This window comes from Dipodomys ordii, unplaced genomic scaffold (assembly GCF_000151885.1).
Source record: "Dipodomys ordii isolate 6190 unplaced genomic scaffold, Dord_2.0 Scaffold14, whole genome shotgun sequence".
NCBI classification, from domain to species: domain Eukaryota; kingdom Metazoa; phylum Chordata; class Mammalia; order Rodentia; family Heteromyidae; genus Dipodomys; species Dipodomys ordii.
Genome location: NW_012267230.1, coordinates 1,952,019 through 1,967,262, shown reverse-complemented (window position 1 = coordinate 1,967,262; position 15,244 = coordinate 1,952,019). Strand labels below are relative to the sequence as shown.

The window sequence follows — 15,244 nt, the reverse complement described above, 5'->3', positions numbered from 1 at the left end:
CGCCGGTACTCGGCGATCCCCCGGCTGTGCCTACGCAGACCCAGCGGAGGCTTTGATTGGCTGAGGGCTTTTTGGCGCGCTGGGCCGGCGTGGGCCGGCTTGTTGTGCGCTGCGAGGACCTGCTCTGGGTCACCCGCTTCCCTGACGGGGTGCGTGCGGGGTGCACGCGGGGTGCACGCGGGGTCCGCAGGCCTGGGAGCTGGAGTTCGGCCTGCAACCCCATGGACCAGGTTCCCGGGAAGTCGCTGAGCTGTGCGGAGAAGGAACAGGTGCTGCGGGGAGGGCCGGCGCGGGACCCGAACCTCCTTCCTGGGGACTTGAGGCTGGCCCTTGTCTCCTCAGCGGCCCGAGGGCAGCAGTGCCTGCGGCCGACCGTCCTCTGAGGGCCGCGGGGCACCGGCAGTGCGCGTGTGCCAGAGGCGCAGGGCCAGTGAGATGGCGTTTGCCAAACAAAATTAGCCACGTGAAGTTCACAATTGCAATGCAGAAGTACCAAGTGTAGAACTTTGAAGACTAGGTGAAGATCCTGACGCGCTTTCCCCGAGCCCCCAGTCTTGAGGAAACCCCTCAAAACGTTGGTTTTTGTTTTGTGCCGTTTATTTGCTCCAGGTTAGCACATTACCATTTGAGTCACGCCTCCGGCTCGGGCTTTTTGGTGGTTAATTGGAGATTAAAAAAAAAAAAAGTCTCACAGACTTTTCTGCCCGAGCTAGCTTTGACTCTTTATCCTCAGATCTCAGCTTTAGGAATAGGCTTATCTGTTTCCTATCTGTAGGCTTCTCGGTATGTAATTTGTGGTAGCCATTCAGTATCTTTAGCATCTACACACCCCCAGTGAGCATCAGTTACTGTCCCAAGTGTTGAGATGTCTGCACCATTGACCCGCAAGATGTTTGTTGGCTGAGTTAGGGTCTCAAGGTGAGTGATGGGGAAAAGCAGACAACACAGTACAGTATGGTAAATGCTGGGATCAGGAGATTACACAGGAGGGCGGGAGTGTCTAATGTGGACTTGGAGAAGAGTCTTGAAAGTCTTACCTCAGGAAGATGAGGCCAGGTGCTGGTGGCTCTTAGCTACCCAAGAGGCTGAGCTCTGAGGATTAAGGTTCAAAGCCAGCCAGAGAGGAAAGTTCATGGGACTCTTAACCTCTAGTTAACCACCTGGGACAGTACCCAAGCCTTGAGTTCAAACCCCAGAACTGTCACACACCCAACAAAAATCTTGAGGTGAGGCTTAGAGCGTCTTTTAAGAATTGGCAAGGTAGGAAGTGCTCCAAGTACAGGAACAGTTTATGCCAAGTTCCTGAGAGGAAAACTTGCTTTTTGAGCACCAAGAGTGAGTTTGTATAGATCAGTGCCTCCTCCTCACCACTCTCAGTCTTGCCTCTGGTTCTGGAACGGCATACTCAGGTCTGATACCTGTTTCCTGTCCCTGATTCCAGCTTTTCACAGTTAAATATTCTTGCTGTTTTTCTTTCAGCTGGAGGAAAAACTTGCACTTTTGAAAAAGGAATACAGGAGAACTCTGGCCCGCCTCCAGGTAGGTGAATCATCTTTTCAAAGGTGATGTGCAACCTATATAAAAACATTTCTGACCAGGCACCAGTGGCTCATGCCTGTAATTTTATTTTTCTTTTCTGCCGGTTCTGAGGCTTGAACTTAGGGCCTGGGCGCTGTCCCTGAGCCTCTTTATACTCAAGGCTAGTGTTCTACCACTTGAGCCACAGCGCCAACTTCCGGCTTTTTCTGAGTAGTTTATTAGAGAGAAGAGTCTCGCAGACTTTTCAAACGGTGATCCTCAGATGTCAGCCTTCTGAGTAGTTAGCATTATAGGCATGAGCAAGCAGTGCCCTGCTTTACCCCTGTAATTCTAACTACTCAGGAGGCGAGATCTGAGAAACATGGTTTTAAGCTAGCCTGGGCAGAAAAGTCTGTGAGGCTCTCAGTTCCACTTAACTACCAAAAAGCCATAAGTGGAGCTGTGACTTAAGTGATAGAGTGCCATCCTTGAGTGAAAAAAGCTAAGAGGTAATGCCGAGGCCCTGAACTCAAGCCTCAGTACTGGAACAAAAAAAAAAAAAGATCTGTAGACAAGATAGCTTTAAAAACAGTTCATGGAGTTGGGGCTATATATGCTCATTGGTAGAGCAGTTGTTTAACATGCACAAGATCCAGCACCACAAAAAAGAAAAAAAAAAGACGGAAAGAAGACAGAAAAAAAGGGAGGAAAAATAAACGTATTTCTTGCATATCCTTGGTTTTCTGTAGCGTGCCCAAAGAGCTGAGAAGATTAAGAATTCTGTTAAGAAAACAGCAAGACAAGATGGCTTTCCAGAACAGCGAATCACATCACAATCAATGCATTCAGGTAAACCTAACCTGCCTGCTCAGACTGACTTTAGTGTTTAGTTTCCAGGTGCCTGAGGCCCCTGTTCTAGGAACAGTAGACTTTGTAATTGATGTGAACTTTATGCCTTATAAAATTCAAGCAAGCCTAATACCACTTTTTGACTAATGAATAATGCTATATGAACATCCATATACACATTTCTCAGACTTTTCTGGATATGTATATTTTCTATTAGAAAAAAAAATTTTTTTTTGGCTAGTCATAGGGCCTGAACTCTGGGCCTGGGCACTGTCCCTCAGCTCTTCAGTTCAAGGCTAGTGCTCTACCACTCGAACCATAGTGCCACTTCTGGCTTTTTCTGCTTATGTGGTGCTGAGGAATCGAACCAGGGCCTCATGCATGCACGGCAAGCACTCTACCACTGAGCCACCTTCCCAGCCCTAAAAAGATTTTTTTTTAAACTGGTACTTGAGCTTGAACCCAGGGCCTTATGCTCCTGTCTGGCATTTTTGCGCAAGCCTGGCATTCTTGAACTGCCCCTCCACTTCCAGCTATCTGTCTGGGCTGGTTTTCATCTTGATTCTTAGATCTCAGCCTCCTGAGTAGCTAGAATTATAGGTGAGAACCACTGGTTCCTAGCTTTGTGTTTTTGGTGGTTTTTTTTTGTTGTTGTTGTTTTTTGTCGATTGTGGGTCTTGAACTCTGAGCCTGGGCACTGTCCCTCAGCTCTTCAGCTCAAGGCTAGCACTCTACCACTTGAGCCCCAGTGGCTTATTGGACATGAGAGTCTTATGGACTTTCCTGACTTGGCTGGCTTTGAACTGTGATCCTCAGATCTCAGCCTCCTGAGAAGCTAGGATTGCAGGTGTGACCCACCAGCACCCGGCAGCTTTGTTTTGTTTTGTTTTTGTTGGTTGTGGGGCTTGAACTCAGGGCCTGGGCACTGTCACTGAGCTCTTTCGCTCAAGGCTAGGGCTCTACCACTTTGAACCACAGCTCCACTTGTTTTCTGGTGGTGAATTGGAGATAAGATTCTCATGGACTTTCCTACCAGGGCTGGCTTTAAAATACAATTCACAGATCACAGCCTCCTGAGTAGCTAGGATTACAGGTGTGAACCACCAGCACCTGGGCCCAGCTTCGTTTTTTGTATTTTTGATTCTTTACGACTAATCCTAAAAGTAGATTTACTGGGTCAGACTAATCCTAAAAGTAGATTTACTGGGTCATACAGTTAATTCTGTTTTGTTTGGCTTTTGTGTGTTTTGTTATTGTTGTGTGGTGTGATAGCCCAGAATTGCCTCAAACTTTCTCAGTCATTGTCTTAGCCTCTCATGGCTGGTTTAATATTGAGAAACTGTCAAATTGTTTACCACACAAGCTATACCATTTTACATTCCCAGCAGTGATCCATAATGTTCTAGCTTCTCCATACCCTCATTAACACTTGTAATTTACCTTTTGCAAATTTGTGTGCGTGCGTGCGTGTGTATGTGTGTGTGTGTGTGTGTGTGTGTGTACGTACGTACGTACCAGGGCTTGAACTTAGACTTCATATTCTCATTCAGCACGACTGACAAAAAAAAAAAGCCAATCCCTTTACCACTGAGCTATACCTCCAGCCTTTTTTTTTTTTTTTAAAGGTATAACTACCTTTCTGGGCATCAGTGGCTTATACCTATAATTGTAGCTACTCAGGAGACTTAAAAATCTGAGAATTTCAGTTCAAAGTGAGCCTGAGCTTCATAGAATCTCATGGAAAAGTCTGTGAAATTCTTACCTCTTACCTTTTAACTGGTAAAAAGCTAGAAGTGGAGCTGTGGCTCCAGTGGTAGAACAATTGAGCAAAAAAGCTAAGGGATAGCCCCTAATCCCTGAATTCAAGTCCTAGTACTGCACCAAAACTAAACATACAAAAGAAGGATAGCCATCCTAGTGAATGTTGGTTTCTAATTATGGTTTTCATTGTTTTTGCCAGTCGTGGGGCCTGAACTCTGGGCCTGGGCGCTGTCCCTCAGCTCTTCAGCTCAAGACTAGCGCTCTATCACTTGAGGCACAGCACCACTTCCAGCTTTTTCTGCTTATGTGGTACTGAGGATTCAAACCCAGGGCCTCATGCATGCAAGGCAAGCACTCTACCATTGAGCCGCCTTCCCAGCCCCTTATTGTATTTCTTAGTTAACTAGTAATGTTAAAAATCTTTTCATGTGCCACATGTGAATCTTTAGGAAAATGTTCATATCCTTTGTCCATTTGATTGTATTTTAACTGTTGAATTGTGAGTGTACTTAGTAATATCTAGGTACTAGAGTCTTAGAGAATATATGATTTGTTAACAATTATCTCTAGTTTTGTGATCAAAAATCACTCTCAATTGAGTTGTTTATTTAGTTGCTCCTCAAATTTTAGGAATTATACTTAATGTTTAAATACTAGAAATATTTTTTTTAATATGAATGCATATACAGTGAATACTAGAAATATTCTGAAATTAGGGATGTGCATTGTGTTTGTGTTGGTCAGTGGCAAAACCCTTGCCTAGCAGGAACAAGGCTCTGGATTCCATCTTTGGCACCAAAACAACAGGTCATTTCTGGGGTTAAAATTCAAGTAATTTGCAATCATACAATTAGGACTGCTAAGTGAGAAAATGATGTAAAGATTACCTGAGGAAAACAAAGGGCTGTGGCTGTGGTTGTGCAGCTCAGTGGTAGAACGCTTGCAATCCCCAATACTTCAGAGAGAAAAAAAAAAATGTGAGATAAAAAATTAGGTTGGGGATGCAGCTCATTGTAAAAGCTCCTGTGTTCAGTCTTAAGTACCAAAGGACATTAGGTAAGACTAAAAAATTAAGGTGCCAAGCATTGAGGTGTACACCTGTAATCCCAGTACTCAGGAGGCTGAAGCAAAAGGATCACAATTCGTTGGCCAGCCAAGTCTATATAATGAGTTGTCTCAAAAAGAGAAATAAAGAGGGTTGGGAATGTGGCTTAGTGGTAGATTGTTGCCTAGCATGCATGAAGCCCTGGGTTCAATTCCTCAGTATCACATAAGCAGAAAAGTGGCTCTGTGGCTCAAGTAATAGTGTGCTAGCCTTGAGCAAAAGAAGCTCAGGAATGGTGCCCAGGCCCTGAGTTCAAGCTCCAGAACTGAGGCACAGGGCGGGGGGTAAAAGGGGAGGAAATTAAGAGAAGATGCCTCAAGTATTGGTGAGGCATATTTGTAATCCTGGAGGCCCAGATCTGAGGATTGCAGTTCAAAGCCAGCCGAATCTGAAAAGTCCCCGGTGAGGCTCTCTTTTTTTTTTTCCCCCAGTTCTGGGGCTTGAATTTTGGGCTTGGGTGCTATCCCTCAGCTCTTCAGCTCAAGGCCAGCACTCTACCACTTGAGCCACAGCGCCACTTCCTGTTTTCTAGTGGTTTATTGGAGGTAAGAGTTTCATGGAGTTTCCTGCCCAGGCTGGCTTTGAACTGTGATCCTCAGATCTCAGCCTCCTGAGTGGCTAGGATTACAGGCGTGAGCCACCGGCGCCTGGCAAAAAAATTTTTTATAGACTTACATTTACTTAAAATTCTGTAACATTAATTTTTGGTTTCACTTTTTTTGCCAGTCCTGGGTCTTGAACTCAGGGCTAGGGCACTATCTCTGAGCTGCTTTTGCTCAAGGCTAGCTAGCACTCTACCACTTGAGTCTCAGCGTGACTTTTCTGTTTATGTGTTCCTAAGGAATCAAACCCAGGGCTTCATGCATGCTCGGCAAGCACTCTACCTTTAAGCCACATTCCAGCCCTTATTTTTTTATTCTTAAGTAAATGTTCAGTAGTTTGTTTATTATTGTGATGCTAGAGGACAGGGCTTCAAGCATATTAGGCAGGTTTTTGTCTTGGCTCTGCACTCCCAGCCTTACAATATTTTTAAACAAATATAAAACGTTTCTGTTCCATTTTGAAAGTAGCTAAGTACTTGTATGTGTGTTTGTGTATGTGTATGTTTGTGTGTATGTTTACATATAAGCATTAGGGACTGAGAGACATATATTTGTATTTCTTCAGAGCCTAAAAATGAAGGATGTTTTCATGACCGATTACAAATCAACACCCAGCTTACCGAAGAAACTGGAGAAAAGACATCTCTGACCTTTGTTGAGCCTAAGTCCTTTAACCCTAAAGATGGCTCAGAAGAAGGATTGCTTATACAAAATGCAGATGACATCCAAGAACATTTTCCCTATAAAGTGAGTGACCTTGATGGGAAGACCAGGCAGAATGAGCTGCCAGGAGAGAGACAAAAGAAGTCCAAAAGAATGTTTGCTTCTCAGGAGACAGAGTGTTCCTTTGACACTAATTCATTCATTGCTTCTGGAAAAAGCACTAGGAATCAGGACACAATCAATAGCAAAAATCCTTGTTCATCAGAAACAGTAATAAGTCATGAAGGTCACGGGGAACTTACTGCTCCAGCATTTCAAAACATTAGTCCTTCTCCACCCCTAGACATGCAGGCACAAGGCAGAAAGATATCCATCTGTACAGATGACCCAGTAGTAAATAACACAGTTGGTGCCCCCAGCCAACTGCCTAAAAGTCCTAACTTAGTGGCAGACAATTCATGTAGTAGAAATGAACTCGCTTACAGTAACTCAGCAGCAAATATAACCCAAGACTTAAAAGAACAAAGTCATCACACTGGAAACTCTTTAAAATCTCCTAGTAACACTATGGATAGTAGAGATCAGACTGTTCAGGAAAAGGAGGCTCTAAGCCAGTCTGAGAGTCTTACTCTGGAACCAGGCTCTCCTGCTTCTATAGAAATTCAAGCACATTCTTGCACAATGATTGAAGGCCTTCTGTTTCCTGCAGAATACTATGTTAGAACAACACGTCGCATGTCAGACAGCCAGAGGAAAATAGCTCTGGAAGCTGTGATTCAAAGTCACTTGGGTGTCAGAAAGAAAGGGTTTAAAAATAAAGAACAAGGAGCAAGTAAAAATGTAAAACTTTCTAGTGAAGCTGACCAAAGTGAAATCAGCATGTCAGACACAAGCTCAGGACTGTCAAGTTCAGGTCCTTCTCAGGAACCTCTGTCACAAAGTGAAGTCTGCTCTCCCTCAGCATCCGCTGAAAACAGCCACTGTCCTCGGAGGCCTGTCACCAAGTCATCTAGTAGAAGACACAGAGGAAAAAGGAAGTCAGCCCACACCTTGTCGCTAGATCAGTGTGAACAGCTTTTGCCATCTTCGAGCACATTTGGTGTAAAGTGGTTCAATTTTCACCAGAGTGAAAATGCAACAATTCATGGTAAGAAGAGAGTTAAGGTAAATCCAGATGGGGAGTGAGGAAAGCAGATTGATTCCTTGGTGCCCAGTACCTGTACATACTACACAGATACAAGCTAATTGTGTAGTCATAGCAGCATGCTAAATTAAAGTAGAAGCTTTTGGTTTGTGGGGGAGAGAGTTGTTGTTTTTGTGTCTGTCAGCACTGGGGCTTGAACTCAAGGTTAGCATTGTACCACTAGAGCTATGTCTCCACTTCTGATTTTTTGCTCTTTAATTGAAGATAAGTGTCTCAGGGATATTTCTGCACAGGCTGGCTTCAGACTGTAATCTCAGATTTCAAATCCCGGGAGGAGTTAGGATTATAGGTATCAACCACTGAACCCCAGCTTTGTGTTTGTTTTGTTTTTAATCAGCTTACATTAGTTACATGGGGAGGGGGGGCTTTCACTGTTACATTTCCACATGTTTACACTGTCCCAGTCAGCCTCACCTTCCCTATTGCTCCCTGTCCCTCTTCCCCTGGCATCTGTCTTTTTTTTTTTTTTTTGGTCTCTCCTGAGTCTTGAGCTCTGGGCATGGGCGCTGTCCCTGAGCCTTTTTGTGCTCAAGGCTAGCTCTCTACCACTTGAGCCACAGTGCCACTTCCTGTTTCTGGTGGTTAATGGAAGAGTCTAATGGATGTTTCTGCCCGGGCTGGCTTTAAACTGCAATCTTCAGATTTCAGCCTCCTGAGTAGCTAGAATTATAAGCTTGAGTCACTGGTGCCTGGCTTGGAATCTGTCTTTATACTCACTTTAAGATGTGATAAGGAACAAGTTGATTAAAATTACTTTGATTGGGGCTGGGAAGGTGGTTCAGTGGTAGAGTACTTGCCTTGCATGCATGAGGCCCTGGGTTCGATTCCTCAGCAGAAAAAGCCAGATGTGGCGCTGTGGCTCAAGTGGTAGAGCGCTAGCCTTGAGCTGAAGAGCTGAGGGAGCGCTCAGGCCCAGAGTTCAGGCCCCACAACCGACAAAAAAATAAAAATAAAATTACTTTCATTAACCTCATTAAAATGACAGAGCCAACACTGAAACCTGGTAGTTTCACTAAGGTAGTTGAAAAGGCACTGCAAAGGAAAATAATATTGGTTGCTTGCCAAAATTAAGAAAAGAGTCTTATCTTCAGGCAGAACCTTTTTTTTTAAGTCCTTTGTGGGGCTTGAACTCTGGGCCTGGGCACTGTCCCTGAGCTCTTCAGCTCAAAGCTAGCACTTTACCACTTGAGCTACAGCACCACTTCCAGTTTTCTGGTGTTTAATTGCCTAGGCTGGCTTTGAGTCACAATCCTCAGATCTCAGCCTCCTGAGTAGCTAGGATTACTACCACTGGTGCCTGGCCAGGTAAAATCTTTTAATGTAAGAAGAGTGTTTTGAAGTAACATGAAATAAGTTTGAAGTACACTGAAAAACTTGCTTGGAAGTGATCAGGTAATAAAAAGGGACGAGCAGCATTTTTAGATAAAACATCTAATACTCCCTGTGGTCTGTGGGATATAAGATTTTGGGGTAGCAAGTAAGAAAATGCTGTAATTTAAACTTCTTAATCATTTTCTTGGGAGCTAATTATATCTGATGAGTGAGTACAGAAACTTCATCATTGCTTGTGGCTTTGCGTGGGATTGGCAGATGTCCTGTGAAGGCCAGAGAGTAAATACTGCACTCTGGTCATTTGTCTCAACTACTCAGCTAAGCAGCCTAAGTAGCCACACACGTTTTGTAAATATGCTTGTGTTCCCATAGAACTCTTGTCCAGAAACAGACAGCAGCCTGCTTTGTACAGTGAACATAAGACTCCAGTCTTGGAGCTCTAGTTCAGTTAAAGATAACAATAGCCAAGTCTGGTGGCACATACCTATAATCTCAGCACTCAGGAGGCTGAGGCAGGAGGATTACCACTTTTAGGCCAGCCTGGGTTACCTAGATAGACCATGTCAAAAATCAGAAGTGCCATGCACTGGTGGCTCACGCCTGTAATCCTAGCTATTAAGGAAGCTGAGATCTGAGGATCACAGTTCAAAGTCAGCTGGGCAGGAAAGTCCTTGAGACTCCTATCTCCAATAAACCACCAGAAAACTGGAAGTGGTGCTGTGGCTCAAGTGGTAGAGTACTGAGGTGAAGAGCTTAGGGACAGGTCCAGAGTTCAAGCCTCACGATCGACAAAAAAAAAAAAATCAGGTGAACTGGTGCTAGTGGCTCATGCCTGTAATCCTAGCTACTCAGGAGGCTAAGACCTGAGGCTCACAGTTCAAAGCCACCCAGGGCAGGAACGTTTGTGAGATTCATCTCCAATTAACCAGCAGAAAACCAGAAGTGGTGCTGTAGCTCAAAGTTGTAGAGCACTAGCCTTGAGCAAAAGAACTCAGGGACAGCGCCCACACCCTGAATTCAAGTTCTGTGACCAACAACAACAAAAATCACAAGTGGACTGGGAGCGTGGCTCAAGTGGTAGAGTACCTGCCTAACAAGCACAAGACTGAGTTCAAACTTCTGTACCACAAAAATAGTTAATAAAATTTTAAGCCACAGATGACAAAACACCAGTGGCTGGCTCACACCTATAATCCTAGGCTAACAACTTGAAGATCACAGTTCAAGGTCAGCCAGTTTGCAAGACCCCTTCTCTATTCTTAACTGGATACAATGGCTTGCGCCTGTTATCCCAAACCACTTGGGAGGCTGGGAATAGGAGTATTATCCTGCCAGGGCAGCCTGGAGAAAAAGGTATTCAAGGGGCTGGGAAGGTGGCTCAGTGGTAGAGCGCTTGCCTTGCATACATGAGGCTCTGGGTTCGAATCCTCAGCACCACATAAGCAGAAAAAAAAACCCAGAAGTGGCGCTGTGGCTCAAGTGGTAGAGTGCTAGCCTTGAGCTGAAGAGCTGAGGGACAGCGCCCAGGCCCAGGCCCCACTACTGGACCCCCCCCCAAAAAAAAAAAAAGAAAAAAGGTATTCAAGGCCCCACCTTCCCAAAGGGAGGCTAGATGTGGTGTGTACTTGTGATCAAAGTAGGCAGATCCCAGTTCAGGCCATCCAAGATCCTATCCTACAAATAGTGAAAAATAGGAGTGGAGGTATGGTTTGGTGGGATAATACCAGTCAAACTACAAAACTGCAAAAAACAAAAACAAAACCAAGCATAGTGTCTTTATAATTCCAACATTATGTATAATCCCAGCATTACCAAAGCTGAATTAGTAGGATTAAAAGTTTGAGGCTTGCCCCAGAAAACAAACAGAAGAAGAAAAGATATTAATTGTGGCCTTGAACTGAAGGCCTGGGGTATCGTCCCTTAGATTTTTTTTATTGGCGCTCTACTACTAAAGCCACACTTCCACTTCCAGTTTTTTGCTTGTTATTTGGAGATCAAAGTCTTGACTTTGTCTTCTTGGGCTGGCTTTGAATCATGACCCTCAGATCTCAGCCTCCTGAGTCACTAGGATTATAAGTATGAATCATCAGCACCCAGCTGCATCTTCATTTTTTTTTTCTTTTGATGCTGGTTCTGGGGCTTGAACTCAGGGTCTGGATGCTGTTCCTGATCTTTTTTGCTTAAGGCTAGTAGTACCATTTGGGAATGACTTCAGAGATTCTTAGCCCAGTTCTCTTGTGAGTAGCAATGAGGGAGAAAGGAAAATGACATGAATTGATTGTCCCTGTGTTATGTAAGTGATCAGCTGGGTGGAACCTGGCCCAGTCTTCCTAGCCCCAGATACTACTCAGAGCACTACGTTTCCAGGACCTGTATAAGACCAGTCCTTAGCTAACCACTCTTTCCAGGTTTCAGAGTCATGGATGAGAGAAATAAGAAACATATTCTACTGTACTTAACCTTGAAAGCTAACTCTTCAGGGGGTGTTAATGTCTCATGTGGTGTATTCCTGTTGTTGGTGCTTATTTTTCTGTCTCGGGGAAGGAAAGTCATTGAGATTATTGAGCTTTGGATGATATTGCTTTCAGTGCCCCATTTAATAGGAATGAAGTGCTAAGTTTAAAATTGTTTTTGCTCCATATCACAGATTTTCAGTTACCTGATGAGGACTTTGGGCCTCTGAAGCTTGAAAAACTGAAGTTCTCAGAGAAACCCATTCAACCTCTTCAATCAAAAACATATGCGAAGAAGTTTCTTAAAGAGCATCAGATTCCTCAGTGCATAGCTGCAGAAGTGAAGGAGTTGGAAGAACCTACTTTTGTTCCGGGAAGAGCACATCCTCAAACGCCAAGCCCAGAGAGCCAGACTCCCCGCAAGGGCCTTTCTTCCTCCATGGTCCTCTTCACTCCTTTAAACACTGCTGCTGCTGCTGGTGATGAGAGTACCAGGCCTGCCTCAGACCTGTGTTCCCCAGCTTTCCCCACCCTGGGCACCACTCCAGCTTCCAGCTCTCAGGCATCCTGTGAAGGAATGTCTGCCCAGGTTGATGGACCAGCTTGCTCCCTGCCCCACCTTTCTCCCTCAGAAGACACAGTCAGTCTAGCTAGGGCTCCTAAACACTTGGACAGTACAGCCGACCCTCTCAAACTGGATACCAGCCTGCATGTGCCAGGTAGGCGAGGACAGTCTGCCTGTGACCGTGACTCTGGCCCCCAAGCAACACCTGCACCCACTGAGTCATTCCCTTTCAGAGAAAATCAGCTGTGTGGAAACGCATGCCTGGCGTTGCCTGAGCATTCCACTGAACAGGTACAATCGTTTCCTTGTGAATTTTCTCTGAAAGAATGAAATGTCTTAGCGAATGTGGGCAGCATGCCTTTCTTGCCAGTGGCCTCCCGTGTGTGACGGTTTTAGCACGTTACCCTGAGGTGATTTTTATTAAGGATCAGGCACAGAGTAGAAATGCGATTAATACAAAGTCCCAAGTGACTGAAGAAAGGGGAAAGGAAATGAAATTCCTAATACTGACAAAATCACACTCACTTTTTGCCATTTTATAATGAAGTATTACTGAGAGGCAGATTTTTTTTTTTTTTTTTGTCGGTCGTGTTGTTGGTTGTGGGGGCTGAACTCTGGGCCCCTGGGCGCTGTCCCTTAAGTCTTCAGCTCAAGGCTAGCGCCCTTCCACTTGAGCCACAGCACCACTTCTGGATTTTTTTCTGTTTATGTGGTGCTGGGGAATCAAACACAGGGCGTCATGCATGAGAGGCAAGCGCTCTACCACTAAGCCAACTTCTCAGCCCGAGGCAGATTTTTTTTTTTTTTTTTTGGTAGATCATGGAACTTGAACTCTGGGCCTGTGTGCCGTGCCCCTCAGCTCTTCAGCTCAAGGCTAGCACGCTGCCACTTGAGCCACAGCGCCACTTTCGGTTTTCTGGTGGTTAATTGAAGTCTCACAGACTTTCCTGCCTGGCCTGGCTTTGAACCGGGATCCTTAGATCTCAGCCTCTTGAGTAGGATTACAGGCGTGAGCCACCGGTGCCCAGCTAAGGCAGATAATATTTTTTTTTTTTTTGGGTCTGGTCGTGGGGCCTGAACACTGGGCCTGAGCGCTGTCCCTCAGCTCTTCAGCTCAAGGCTAGTGCTCTACCACTTGAGCCACAGCGCCACTTCCGGCTTTTTTCTTTTTGCTTATGTGGTGCTGAGGAATCGAACCCAGGGCCTCAGGCATGCAAGGCAAGCGCTCTGCCACTGAGCCACCTTCCCAGCCCAAGGCAGATATTTTTTTACCTGCTGTGTCATGAAACTGAAAAGTCTGGCAATCTTTCCAACATCAAACAACCAGTATAAAACAGCAAAGATTCAAATTTGATCCTAGTATTGATTAAAACTAACTAAGTGGTGAGTCTAATTTAGCAAAAGTTTTCTTCCTTAAGGAGAATATCTTTCTTAATGGATAATTAGGAGGTTATTACAAATTTCACAAGCTGCATGGTAAATAACTAACTTCCCATATAATAAGCAAGATGGACTCTTGCTGATACATATTAAAAGAGAGAGGTGTTCTATTTCATAGGGAGCATTAAGGCCCCTGGGGAGATTCAGGGTGATTAAGAGGATTGTTAAATGTGGTCCTGTTCTGTCAGTGGTGCTGCTGCTGGTAGAGATGGTTACAGGTGAGGTCCTGCAACCTGCAGTCTGTGAAGGACGCGACACCATAGGCAAAATGCACTGATGGCCTGGCTTTTGTTTCCACAGCCCGAAACAGCACATCTTCCGGCTGGCGATGGCTTAAACCCAGGCAGTCTACAATTGCTTTCAAAGTTAAAGGTCAGGAGACTGTTGTTACTATGCATATGAATTGATCATTGAAAAGTACTCTGATCAGTTTCTGGTTCTCCTTATTATTAAATATACTGATAAATTCAGAAAACAAGTTTGAATTCCTTCTTTCTTTACTTTTGGTTGGTTGTGGGGCCTAAATTCAGAGCCTGGGCACTGTGCCAGAGCTCTTTGGCTCAAAGCTAACACTCTACCACTTTGAGCCATAGCAACACTTGTGGTTTTCTGGTAGTTAATTGGAGCCAAGATTCTCATGGACTTTTCCTGCTGGGCCAGGCTTTGAACCATTCTCCTTAGATTTTAGCCTCCTGAATAGCTATGATTACAGGCATATTTATCCACATTTGCATTTTCAGTTTTATAGTTTACATAATCCAGACTAGTGCCAAGAACAACTTAAGCTCAATAACTTAAGTAAATAACTTAGTATCTACATTTAAATCAGGCATTTTGATAGGAAAACAGCTGAGAGTCATTCATGTCTCTCTTACCCAAATAGTATAGTATTTCCAGTATTATTTGGAATGATTTATAAGAAAATGGGATGATTGCTAGTCAATTGTGGCTCCTGCCTGTAATCCTAGCTACACAAATGCTCAGGGACAGCACCCAGGACCTGAGTTCAAGCCCTAGGACTGGCATTAAAAGAAAGAAAGAAAATGTGCTGTTGTAGTATCGTACTCTTATAATACCAGCACTCAGGAGGTAGAAAAGGAGGATTGTATTGATATGTCTGAACTATATCAAAAGAATGAATGAATGAAAAAAGAATAGATGAGACAAACAGTTCTAGATTTTTTGGGGGGCGGCTTGAACTCTGGGCCTGGGCGTTGTCCCTCAGCTCAAGGCTAGCACTCTATCACTGGAGGCACAGTACCACATCAGTTTTCTGGTAGTTTGAGATAAGAGTCACGGACTTCCCTGCTTGAGCTGGCTTTGAACCGCTATCCTTAGATTTCACCTCCTGAGTAGCTAGGATTACAGGCATGAGCAACTGGTGCCTGGCCAGTTTTAGATTTTGATATAGTGAAATGTTCATCTTTTTTTTACTTTTTTTTTTCTTTTTTAAAATTTGTGCCTCTCCTGGGGCTTGAACTCAGGGCCTGGTTGCTTGAGCTTTGTGCTCAAGGCTTGTGTACCACTTGAGCCACAGTTCCACTACTCTCCTACCTAAGCTGGCTTTGAGCCTTGATCCTCAAATCTCAGCCTCCTGTGTAGCTGGGATTACAGGCATGAGCCACTGGCACCCAACTGAAATGCTCTTTTTTTTTGGGGGGGGGTGTCCAGTCGTGGGGCCTGAACTCTGGGCCTGGGCGCTGTCCCTCAGCTCTTCAGCTCAAGGCTAGCACTCTACCACTTGAGCTACAG

General features: G+C 44.7%; 1 protein-coding gene across 1 annotated transcript in view; it reads left to right on the top strand.

Annotated features, from left to right (window-relative positions):
• The first annotated feature begins 118 nt into the window (after positions 1-118).
• The window catches only part of Palb2 (partner and localizer of BRCA2), a 28,307-nt gene continuing 13,181 nt past the window's right edge, over positions 119-15,244 (top strand). Inside the window, exons 1-6 of the mRNA XM_013011386.1 lie at positions 119-269; positions 1,480-1,539; positions 2,268-2,367; positions 6,401-7,645; positions 11,682-12,343; positions 13,793-13,864. Coding sequence (XP_012866840.1) covers positions 222-269; positions 1,480-1,539; positions 2,268-2,367; positions 6,401-7,645; positions 11,682-12,343; positions 13,793-13,864 — 2,187 coding nt within the window. The 5' untranslated portion in view covers positions 119-221. The remainder of the gene's footprint in view (positions 270-1,479; positions 1,540-2,267; positions 2,368-6,400; positions 7,646-11,681; positions 12,344-13,792; positions 13,865-15,244) is intronic.